This window comes from Monodelphis domestica, chromosome 3 (assembly GCF_027887165.1).
Source record: "Monodelphis domestica isolate mMonDom1 chromosome 3, mMonDom1.pri, whole genome shotgun sequence".
NCBI classification, from domain to species: Eukaryota; Metazoa; Chordata; class Mammalia; order Didelphimorphia; family Didelphidae; genus Monodelphis; species Monodelphis domestica.
This window is the reverse complement of record NC_077229.1, coordinates 142,872,741-142,885,594: the sequence shown is the minus strand read 5'-3', so window position 1 is coordinate 142,885,594 and position 12,854 is coordinate 142,872,741. Positions and strand designations below refer to the sequence as shown.

Here is a 12,854-nt window from a genome sequence, read left to right as displayed (position 1 = left end):
CCTGAACTCAGAGTAACAGCCATACCCAGAGAGTAACTGTCACTCCCAGAGACCAAATGCCACAGAAAAACCATTAAACTGTCAACATTTGAAACTGATACTGTCTCAAATCTGTTTCAACTCCAATTCTTTCTCAAGCCATCTTCTTCACTTCTTATCTCTTCTTATCTCTAAACTAATATAATGAGACTTAATTTCTAATATCATCCTTATAACCCAGAACAAAAACAAATACCCACTAAAAAAATTAAGGCTTTTCAATAACTAAATAAGAAGGTGAGAAGGCTGAGAAAGAGAACACAAGAGATTACATATATGAAGTATCCCTGGTCTTATTTCTTCAGCAATACTACAGCACCATTTGCAGCTGAATCAAGTTAAGTTTAGAACCAGTAAGAAGTATTATTTTTCAGAACAGATATTAATCTTATCTAATTCAATACTCCAAGAGCTAGTACTGACAAGAAAGATTAACTCATGTTTGTCCAAATATTTGTTTAGACAAATTTATCAGACAGAACAATTAATGGCTATTAAGACATGCTAAGAAAGATTTAGCTTTTAAGACTGATGCTGGCAAGGATAACCAGATGCTCCCACAGAATGTCCCAGGGTATGTCAAAAGTTTAGCTATTTTTGTGTTGCTATTAATTAAAATTATAAAATAATCAAGAAACACGAAAGTTATAAAAATTAATGGTTATTTTATTGCTTGGATATTATAATAGGGGAAGAAGAGAAACGGGTTGTGTGAAAAATGATGAAAAGGTTTGCAATTTGCAAAACTGTGCAAAAACTGAAAAATGCAAAACTAGGAATGATTGACAGTGGCACGTGATCAAAGGTCACATGGGAGCCCAAGCCTAAGGATCTGGGAAGATTTTATGGACCAACAGTTTGTCTTCTGAGGGTATCTGCTCTCCTGGATTAATCCTAAAGACCTTAAGAGAAGTTTGCCTGTGATCAAACTGTGAAAAGAGTTTTTCCCTGTATCTGGCTACTGGCAGCATTATTAGTCTTACTTGGACATCAGGACTTGCTTGGACATCTAACAACAAAGGATCCTGGCTCTATTTGTTTTTGGACTCCTGCTGTAAGAATTGGGGTATTTGGTTAAGTTTTACTTTAGTAACATAGTTAATATAGTTAGTTTTAAGAATAAGAATAGGTATATCCCTATACTCTTCTTTCTTTTTCCTTCCCAAATAATAAAGCAGATTTATTTATATGTTTCCCTCTTGTGTCTTGTGTTTTCCTTATCCAAATCCTATCCTAACAGTTGCAACATGTGAAAAAGAGAGATTTTGCAAAGAAAGAGTCGGACACATGCCAGGAACCAAAGAGTTCCAGAACACAGAAAAAGGATAAAAAGTGAACACCAACAGTTACTGGGGGTTCTTGGACTGTCTCTTGAGCTGACTGGAGCTCTTGGGCTTCCCATCTCTGAAGCTGAGGAGTCTCCTGTCCCCTAGAGCTAAATAGACTTACCTCTGTTGATCCTGAATGAAGAAAAACCCTTCTTTGAAGAAATTACAAACTGTTCCTGTATGCTAATAGCATTCCCAGCTATTAAGATCTGTGACCAGCTAACCTAAGCCAAACTACAGTGTTGATGAGATCTGACAAACTCTGACCTAGCCCTGCTAATGTGGATCCAACCATCCTGAGTTCATTCCTAGATATCTCTGAAGACCTATTACATCCTAAAATCAATCTGGGAGGATTAAGTAGTGCCAGGTTTAGCTAGTCGACCATTGGTCTACATAGTCAGGTGAGGGCCCAGGAAGTGTGAAGAAAAAGAAGAAATCTCTGTAAGGAGGTTTTAGGAAGGCAGGTGATTACTGAGAAACCCCTAATAAGTAGGGAATCCTAATTTCTTAATCCTCCCTTTCTAATACCTCATTTCACAAGAATCCCTACCCTGTTCCTACTTTTCAACAACTTGTCTGGTGGACTGATCTGCTCACTGAACCCAGTGAGGCAGGCTCACAGGACTATCTCACTGAGAGGTACTAAGGACTTCAATAACCTTAGAAGTATCTCAAGAACATCATCAACACCATCCTTATTAGAATTCATATTTCAACATGAAGAGGAAAAAAAACTATGCTTTTCAGGGTTCAAATGGATAACTACAAATATTAGGTCCATTTATGTACCCAATAAATATATAAGATAAATATAATGTTATTACCTCTTTGATCCAGTGGCGGTATTCATTAACACCAAAGGTTTTTTTCATCCAGAGTCCATAGATATAGCCTGAAATTCCTTTCAATACCCACTCATCAGACCTGTAAAAAAGTTAAAATATTAATGACTCTTTACCATATAAGTGTATAAGAAATTATGTAACTTCTAAGCAGAAAGAGTTTTACAGATGATAGGGAGACTTCTTCAATGTATAGATGACCAAAGTTAAATAGTCAATAAAGGGAGGACAAGATAAGGAGTGAAGTAACATTCTTCTTTCCAGTTCTGGGTCCTATCTATTAGGTCATACTATTTGAATCAACAGAAACAATTCATTTCATCAACACACAAATTTATCAAGTGCCTTCAATGGGCAAGGTGCAGTGCAAGGCACAGAGGATAACAAGGAAAAATGAAACTGTTCGTTCTCAAGGAATTAATCTTTTACTAGAACAAACAACATGTCTATTGAGAAGTAAATACAAAATATATACAAAATAAATATAGAGTAGTTTGTTTCTGAGGAGGGGAGGTATGTTTGAGAAGGATCCTAGAAATTCATTGGTTTAGAGATCAGAGTACTCAGAATAGGACCAGTGTATCAGGCCTAAAAACTAAGATTTGAAGTCAACTATGGATTCTTGGAGGCAGAAATGAGAAGGTATGCACAATGAGAAGTTTGGGGAAAAGCAGAGAGCTAGGAGATAAAATGCCATGTCACAGGGCATATCTAATGCAATTGAAGAAATTACCAATCCTTTTTATGAAACTAACCTAGAAAAAAGGGGCATGTACTAAGACAGTGATGGAGAACCTTATGGAGTACCAGGTCCTACCCCCACCCACTCTCTAGACCAAATGCCCTGCTGGCCCCCCATCAGAGACAGAGTGCTGTGTGCACCCCATCCTGCCCCTTACCCCAGACAGGGATGGGAGGAAGTGCTCCCATTGGGCTTCTGGGCAGAGGGGCAGGTGATATGAAAAAATTTCATTAGGCACACTGGATAGGGGGAAGGGAGCAACTCCACCTGAGTCCCTCTGCCTTTCTATTAATGAACTCTTGGGGGGAGGGGAGGAGGAAGGGGAGGGGCATGCATGCCCACAGAGAATGCTCTGTGTGCCATTTGGCACCTGTACCAAAGGTTTGCCATCACTGTACTAATAAGTAATTATCACAATTTTGGAAATATCAAATAATCCAAAGTTGGTCAAAGAATCAATGTATATTAGTGAAAAGCAAAATACTTAAAATATCTTGGCCTTCTAAGTAACTTTTTTTGTTTTATCACCTAATATTATGAAGAAAAAAAAAGGCAATATATAGAACTATACTTTATATAGTTACATAAGGGGCTGAAAAGACCCAAGCATGAACATGGAAAAACATCACCACTGGGGTGACAGTCCTGGGTCTTGAATTTACTACATGAATATGAGCATGAAACAAAGATATGGAGCTATGCATCCAGTTTCCACATGATTTAAACTGATTAGGGTTTCTTAAACCTTTGAAGAAAAGAAAATCACTCAAGTCAGTTCAATAGGCTACAATTTCATTGGTTTAGAGATCACTTTGTACTCAATGCAGGCGGGCATTTTCACTATAACTTTTAAGTTCTTAGAGTTGACTGGATCACTAATAGTTGAAGTGATTTACCCACGGTCATACCAATATGTATGAGAGTCAGAACCAGAACCCAAATTAGCGGTTCATGATTTGAAGGCTGCTTCACTATCCATTATGCTACACTGTCTTTCTGTGAACTCAATACATAAAAGAAATGGTCTTTCATAAAAAAGGCCAAGGCCAATCTATCAAATCAGCAAGAGCAAACAAAATGATTAAAAGTATAATTAGAGATTAATAGAATTAAGAATGTCTAGTGTAATGGGAAAAGGATAGAGACAGTATAAAATTTAAGAGAAGTGGAAGATTGTCTTTAAGGCACATACTAGGAACTCAAGGGAAAGGATTTTAGCAGGTAGAAGGCAGAGGAGGAACAGTTGGGAAGTGACAACTGCTAGAGTGAGTGACTTCCTGGAGAGAAGAAGACTTGATTCTTCCTGCCCTGAAGGGTGGAGGAAAGGTGACTTGTTGGAACTTAGCTACCTCAACCTGACTGTGGAGAAGGAGAAACCTCTAAATCATCTTTAGAAGATTCTCTGTTTGACCAGGGAACATCTAAAAAAGGGTCTGACCATATCTGCTGTGCTTTCCATAAGATTTTTAATCTAAAAATCCTGTCAGATTGGTTTTGAGGTTTTACCTTAGGGGCCAGACCCCCTGCGGTGGACTTGGCCCTTCGAGTGTAATCATAACAGATTTTGGAGATAGCTTTTGAACTAAATCTAACCAACTACTGAGGGTCATAAATAGGTAACTTAGTCAGTTTGGGGGGAACACCTAGATAGAAATAGGGAACTGGTAAATTAGCCAGAAGACCCAAAGGCTCCCTCTTGCAAGGGATGTGAGGGTTGGTTGTAGGGTGAATAGCTGGATCCCTTAGTTAGGGATCCCTTGTTCTGATCCTCAGTTTGTATCCCCTCTTATAATAAGAGAGATACTGATTTAATACATCAATTTCCTCCAAGGCATTTGTGCAACTGGCCCAGTGAGAGAAAGTGATTCTGCTTCACTCTTACTAATTGGAGGTTAGAATACCCAGAGATCATGGCTGGGTATTCAGAGAGATCTCTAAGTGGAAACTACTCTCTCCACTTTGGATCTTCCCCCACTTCTATCTCTCTCCTTCCATATTCTTATTTTATTAGAAAGAAAAAATGATTTCCTATTTTAAAAACACCTGAAGTTAGTGTGAACACTCAACTCCATAACACATTACTAAGCCAGAAAAAAGTGGGTTTAATAAAGGAAGAATTGTTGGATTATGAGCTGATTCAACACTAAAACTGGCTATACTAAAAAGAAGGGAATTTCTATTCATGAATTTATTTAATAAAAATCTGCATGTCCATTATGTATAAAGAAAGTACTGCTAAGTATTACAGGAAAACAAAGATGAGGAAGGCCTTCCACTACCTTATAGTCTAATAGAGGGTTAAAGAAGGTTAAATGCAGAAATAGTATAAATAAAGTGCTACACAAGGTCTGGAAGACAATTAAAGACTATCTACTTAGGAGTGAAAGACTCATAAAAGCATGGATTTATAAGAAGCTCTAAAGGTCTGACCTCTTTGTTTTTATATTTGCAGTAAGAGACCTTATATATGAGGAACCAGAGGTTAAATGTCTCCTCCAAGCTAACACAGAATAGATAAAATTAGTACTTGAGCCAAGGTCCTGTCTTTAAATCCTAGTACCTTCCTCTTGGCCACAGCATCACTAACATACGATATAGTCTTGAAAGATAGGCAAAATTTCAACAGGAGGACAATATATGGAGGACAGTACATGAGGAAAGGCACCAAGGTGAGAAACATGGTGCAGGTATGGGAGACAATTTGGTATGGCTGGAAAGAAAGGTATGAGTAAGAGCTGTGGGAGCTAAAACTCGAGAGGTTATATAAGCAGGGCCAGAATTGAGAAGTCATACTAAAAAGTTTGGATTTTACTGGATAGGAAGTGAGGGGCCACTAAAAGTTTTTGAAAGGAAAATGAGATGAGATCTTTGCTCTCAAGGTTTCATTTTGACAGTAGAGTACAGAATGAATTAACAACAAGGAAAGGAAGGGAAAGGAAAGGAAGGAGATGGAAGAATTTTGAGAGACATATAGAAGATGACTTGGAAACTATATTCAATCAATTCAATAAAGTTACTAAAAGATATATGCAAGGCAATATGCTAAACACCAGGATACAAGGACAAAAAAATGAAACAGCCTTTGCTGCTAGGAGAGGAGTTACACACAATATGCACAAAGTTACATAATAAGAAATCTGAGGAAGGAGAAGACACTAATAACTAAGGAAAATTTCTTAGAGAAGGTAACATCTTAACCAGTCCCTGAAGAAAAGGATTATGAAAAGAGATAAAAATAGCTTGCTTTTTTTCCAGGGACTGAGCAGAGAGAAGAGCTCAGAGAAAGGCCAAAAGCTTATGTAAAAAAAGTGAGTCAGGAGGTAGAATGTCAAAATCAGTCAACAAATAGTCTAGTTTCATAGGATATACACAGTATGAACAGTAATACTGTGACATAAAGTTAGAAAGGCATATGGTGCTAGATTACATTAGACCTTAAATGTAAGGCTAAGAAATATGTTATTTTATTCTAAAGGCAATAGGAGCTACTAGAGATTATTGAGCAGGAGAAAGTCATAATCTTCTCCACCTTAAAAATTCTATTTAGAGGTATATATGATGTGTGAAACAAGGTGGGGCTGGAAGCAGAGGAAATAATTAGAAGGCTATTATAATATTTCAGGTAAAAGATGATGGCCTGTACTAGGGTAGTAGTTGAATGAGTGAAGGGAAGACACTAAATATGAGATGTGAATAGTGAATAAAAAGGAGTTGGCCACGGACAGCTTTCAATGAATAAGGGAGGAAAATCTAGGATGACTCCAAATTTATGAAGTGTGATAACAAGTGGTGAATGAAGAAGAAAGAAGTTTGGAAGTGGTATGGATTGGGGCTATGCACAAATAAGAAGTGGAATAACCAGTCATGAACAAGGCGTGTGCATATGTTGACAGAATATCAAGGGAGGAGTGTCCAGCAAAAACTGGGTATTATGAAACTGTGTCTTGGGGTTAGATAAGTATATTCATAAATTTAAAATTAAATTAAAATTTTAAAATGGAGGTGCTAATGAAAACACCAAATGAAAAGGGGGCTCAAGTAACAAAGCTTTAGGGGATGGCCTTAATAATCTGGGAAACAGATGATGAATTTGCAAAAGAAACTAAGAAGTAGCAATAAGATTAGTAGAAGAGTATCAAGAGTAACCACAGGCAAGAAAAGAAAGTGTATCCAGGTGGATAAACTAATCAACAGTAGCAAAAATTGCAAAAAGGTTAAGGAAGATGAAGAAAGAGAAAAGACCACAGAACTAAGTGGCTTAAGATCACAGCTGAATTTGGGTAAAGATTTTCATGACCTAATGCAAAATGAAGTAAACAGGGGGCAGCTGGGTGGCTCAGTGGATTGAGAGCCAGTCCTAGAGATGGGAGGTCCTAGGTTCAAAGGTGGCCTCAGTCACTTCCCAGCTGTGTGACCCTGGGCAAGTCACTTGACCCCCATTGCCTAGCCCTTACCACTCTTCTGTACACAGTATTGACTCCAAGACGGAGGGTAAGGGTTTAAAAAAAAGAATGAAGTAAAAAAAACAATACATACAATGACTATGACAATATGAATGGGATGAACAATTGCAACAAAAATCAATAAATCAACAAGCATTTATTAATCAACTACTAAGTGCCAGACTGGGGTTGTAAATAAAAAGAAAACAAAGACTGCTCTCAAAGAGCATGTGATTTGGAATAAAAAACTTCATTGTGAGGAGAATCTCAATGAGTACTTTCCTCAGCATCTTAGAGCATAAGAGAGTTGCCTAGAGTTGAATAGTGAAGAGTTAAGTGAGTTGCCCAGGGTCAAACAGTCACTATATGTGATGTGAGGAATAGGACCTAATGCAGGTCTTCCTGACTCTGAAGCCTACACTCTGTTCATTGCTCCATGTTGATTCTCCACCAGCATATACAAGATAAATACAAAAGGCAATTAAAACTGAGGCAAGTTAAGTAGAAATGACATGAACTTTGGGGGTGTCAACTTGGAAAAACACAGAACCATTAGTCAGATAAAACCCAGTCTTTAATCAGGAAAGAGATAGTGTTCAATATTTGGCCACCCCACAGAGTCAAGTACCTAAAAACCACACAGAGCCAAGGGCGCTGAGACTCTGGGGAACAGTATCTCTGAGAGGATCATCCCACGAAATGATTCTCCCAAAGATATTATTCCCAGAGCCCCAGGGTTTCAACTCTATAGTATTTGGAGCTATAGTATTAGCAGCCAATTATTATGGATCTATCTCTTTTCTGATGAAAGATTGGGTTTTGCTAACTACTTCAGTGGTTCAGAGTTTTTCCAAGTTCACATAAATGAAGGTCCCACCAAGATTTGAAGTTATGGCTGCCTAAGCCACCGGTTAACTGACACCAAACATGAGAAGTACACAGGAATCCGCCGAGTTCCAGTCTAGACTCAGTTTAGCAGGTTGGCTGGGTTAAGTGGAAACTCTCTCATGTATCGGGGAATGTGAACCTCTCTTTAATCAGGGATTAAATAGGCAAATACAGTTTCACGTGGGCCCCCAGAAAACGGCCCCCAGAAAACCCACCACAGGGGAATGCTGTGTGGAGTACCAGGTACTTATAGGTATTTAGATAAGTGGCAGAGGTTAACTAGAACTCAAGAAAAACTGGCCAAGATAGGGCTCTTTTGATAGGAAAAAGATGATCTGCAGTCTATTTTAAATGATGCAGGTCATGGGATCGAGGATGCTAAATGGAAAGCTTACAACCAGTGGCTCCACGAGAGTAACAAGAGACAATTAGTGTCAGATCAATCAGTAAGTAGGGAGAGAAAAAGAGTAAAGAGGAGAACCAGGTTAATCCAGGAGAAGGGGAAAGATCTAAAAAAACAGGATAGGGAACAAACTGAAAATCTGATTGCCAGATTGCAAAAAGAAATAGATGACCTTAAGCAGACTTTAAGGACTCTGGTAATTTACCACTCCTTGTATGCAGGCTGCCTAAGCCTCTCAGCTCACCCGAGGTTCCAATTCCTCAATTTTCTTTTAAAATCAAGGGAAAGGAAGGCACAAGAGCATTTTAAGCATCTTTTACTCCTTAGACTAAGGCTGAACTCAGATCTATGGCTAAGGAATTTCCAAGAGTTAGAGAGAGACCAATGGAATTCACTAAAGAATTCGAAGTCACTCTTTCCTGGCTTGATCAAGTACTAGTGGGCCCTAGAGATGCTGCTCACTGGTTTAAAAGAGCTCAGTGGGACAATCCTTTAGAGCACATAAGTCGGTTAATGGCTAGAAAGGATGGGCCTGAAGTTCACCTCCAAGAGGCCAGGAAAATTGGACAGGCCTTATTAGAAGCTATTCCCAAGGCCTTCTCAAAGTCTGTCAATAGGGGGAAAATTCATGTTTGCACTCAAAATACAGGAGAATCTTCTTTTGATCTTTGTAATAAGTTTATTACTATATTTGGAGCAAATTCTGGTCTTTCTCTGGATAGTTCTGATGCCATAGTCACCTTTAATACTATCTATGTGGCAGGACTAAACAAGGCTTAAGAGTTAGCTAAGAAAAGGAATAAAATAATGAACTTGCAGCTACAACAGTGGTAGTCAAAGAAACAAGGATCTGCTTCACTGAACCTCTCTGTTCCTAGATGTTTTCCTTCCAAGAACCAAGCTAAGAGGTGAAGGGATGAAAGGTGTTATTAACTGTCATAAGTCTAGACATCTAAAGGAAGATTGCAATGAGCTGCTACATAAGTTAAAACCTCACCAAGGGAGGTTTCAATCCTCCTCAGAAGGTTCCTTTCCCAAAAGACTACATGGGGATGCCTCACAATGACAGGCTCCAAGGATATTAAGGGTTTTTTTCTGTAACATAATCATTCCCAATAGGAAGCCACTCACATTGTGGTTGTTTCTCTCCCCCATTGAGACTCAAAGACACTGGAGACATGTTGCTAATTCTTCTGATATTAGAAGAATTTAGAACACACCTCCAAGACAAATCCAGTTGGACCCCACCCCTTGTGGGTAATTGTCAGCTGGCATTTTGGTAAAATATTTCAGCCTTTGTAATTCATTCATTGATAAAGTAAGGCTGAGGATTCACAACTTTATATTTTAGTCTTTTCTTTCTAGTTTTGGTATGGTTAATGTGAGAAATACTGTATATCAACAGCAGTTAATTTTTAATGATGTTACTAATGAGATGCATTTATTTTAGGTATATTAACTCTTGATTTGAGTACTATAATTTCATATTTTTGTTAAGCTGTTACTTATTTCTAGAGATGAGGTTTTTCTGATTAATGTATTTTGGAGTAAAGAAAATTAATTTTAGTTTGGTAAACAGGAAGACCTGACTAGTTATTGCGTTGTTGCAAATGTACAAGAAATATTTGGAAAATGTTTTGTGTTTAATGGTAAGAAAACCCTAAGTATTTAAACTGAACAACCAAATTCCTCTAAGAAGTGGCTTCTGCCTTAGCCCAAAAGAGAGGTTTAGGGTGTAGCTGAGAGAAATGCAATTTTTGCAGCCACAAGTGAAATTAAGAGTTAAAAAAAAAAAACAAAAGATAAAAGAAATGGAGATGAATAGCCATTGTAATTTAAGTACTCTCTTCTGATTTAAAGTTAATCTTAAATTTTTCCTTAATAATCCTAAATTTTGTGTTTGGTAAAAAATTTTTATGGATTCTACTTTTTGAGAAGTAAAAGGCCAGGCACTGCAGCCTGATTTTTGGAAGTTTTTTTTTTAGGTAAATTTCTGGAGTGTAAACATTAAAGACTAGTAAATCCTAATGGTTGCTTTTTCTATAGTAATGTATCTCTATCTCTTCCTTTTAAGTCTGGAAGACTGACCCTATTCAGCATCTACCCTTGAATATTATTTTTCTCTGATAGGAAACCATTGGCACAGACTGCTATTAGGAAAGGACTTTCCCACCTGGGAATTCTCCAGTGGCACACTGCATTTACCACCCCAGTCTGGAGTGTGGGTAAAGTTATCAAAATCTGTTAATGTTAATTTTGCTAGATTTCTTGTTGAAAAAGAACTCAGTCAGAACCCCTGGAGCCTTAACTATTATCTCAAGTCATTTCCTAGGGAGCTAAAACCTAGACAAAGTTTTCTAAATCTTGAACCAGGAGTCCAGTTAAGACAGCTCTACAAGGAACCTGAAGAGGCTCTCTTCCTCCTCAAGATACCTCTACATAGAAATCATCTCTACTAAAAGGGGAAGCACTTCACCAAGCAGAAGGCAATTGAACTGGATTAAGTATCTCTTTCTTTTGGTTTTTCTTTTCATTGCCTTTTAGTTTTTCTGAACCTGGTATAAAATTTGCCATTTTATTTCCCCTTGGAATTCTAATAGTATTTATCCTGAGCAAGGTCCCTTTAAGTAGAGAAGTAGAAAGAAAAAGAACTAGTTCCCATATCTAGCTAACATGAGAAAATTGCAACTAGTAGCATTTTATTTTGTTATAAGGTTTAATACATCTGTTGATTTGAAAACCTACAACAAAAGTTCCAGAGTGCTTTTCTAAGTTGCATAACACATGTTCAATATATATAAATAAAATTGAAGAATGTAATTCTTTTTTCTCAAGGTGACATCAGAGGAATTTTGGAAAGAGTATAGAGCCTGATTGATGTTTATGGAGATAATTGTTAACAACAGAAGATGTTATTTTTTTTTTATCCTGAACATGACTGGAGAGAATTGCCATTTAAGGTTGAATTGTATGGGAAAATAATTAGAAAGAATGCTATGAAAAGAACTGGTTAGTGATGCAAGCAGTTCTGACTGTGACTTTGGGTAACTGCAGATTATTTCCAGATCATGGGAAGTCTAAGAGAACTCTCAGCTGGATACCCTAAAAAGAAATCTCTGTGTTATGCCTGGCAGGTTCTATGCATGGCTATGCCTCATTGCCAACTTATACATGGCATTAATATTCCAAATTAGGGGAGCATTTCTCCCTTACTGTAGTCATTTCCCTCTTTTCTCCAGTTAAAGCAAGTTTTCTGTAATCATGAAAAAGAGAAAGTCATAGATAGGCAACTCCTGAAAATATACAGGAATTGAAGAGAAGATATGTAGAAATTGTAGCCATTTCAAATAATTAAGCAAAAAAAGAAGTCCCTTTTTCTGAAACTTTAGACGGAGGTATTATTAGGAAAAATTCAGTACATAAGAAAAACCTAGCAGATACCAGTGTCAAAAGGGGAGAACCTATACAAATAGTAAATTCTATGCAACATTTTTTTATATACAAGGTTAGAATAAAACACCAACTTGCTTCTCAGTACCATTAAAGTTTATACATTTTGGGGCTACAAGGCAGGAAACAATTAGATAAAAAGAGGGGAGCCTTTTGTCCCTAGGAATTGAATGAAAACACCTGACCAGACCTAAGTTAGATGATAAATTTAGCCATTCTTTGCCAATAAGTAGATACTCGGGAAATTGAAAATTGTGTACCAAAAATTACTTTAGTAAGGCTAGGACTCAGTTAACTCAGGGTATCCCATGATACTGAGAATTACTTCCACAATAATTCTTGTCTACTGTCTTTTTGCTTAGGCTGTAATTCAGCTGCATCATTATTCCTTTATGGTATTTCTTTCCTAATGTTTCCTAGAAGGAAACATGAATTAAAGGAATTAAAATAGTAGTTAATTGGAGTAAAATGTCTAATCCATTTGAGCATGGTTGTTAAATAAGTAGTTAAAAGTGAATGAAAACATGTTTTTTAGATATTCAGCATCTCAATCTCCAAAAGGAGATGTGAGAATATTGAATTTATGGGAAGTTAGAAGTATTTTAATTTCTGGATTTAATTTTTAATTTTGAGAATTTTTAATTTAATTTTTAAAATTTGCTTTGAAATCAAAATTGTCATGCAAGCATTCTTAACATGGTTTGGGGTTAGAATTTT

General features: G+C 37.2%; 1 protein-coding gene across 2 annotated transcripts in view; it reads right to left on the bottom strand.

Moving 5' to 3' along the window:
* Positions 1 to 12,854, bottom strand: part of TAF2 (TATA-box binding protein associated factor 2) — a 117,766-nt gene that overhangs the window by 63,382 nt on the left and 41,530 nt on the right. For both annotated transcript variants that reach the window (XM_003340684.4, XM_056823154.1), the window contains exon 9: positions 2,195 to 2,294. In XM_003340684.4, coding sequence (XP_003340732.2) covers positions 2,195 to 2,294 — 100 coding nt within the window. The remainder of the gene's footprint in view (positions 1 to 2,194; positions 2,295 to 12,854) is intronic.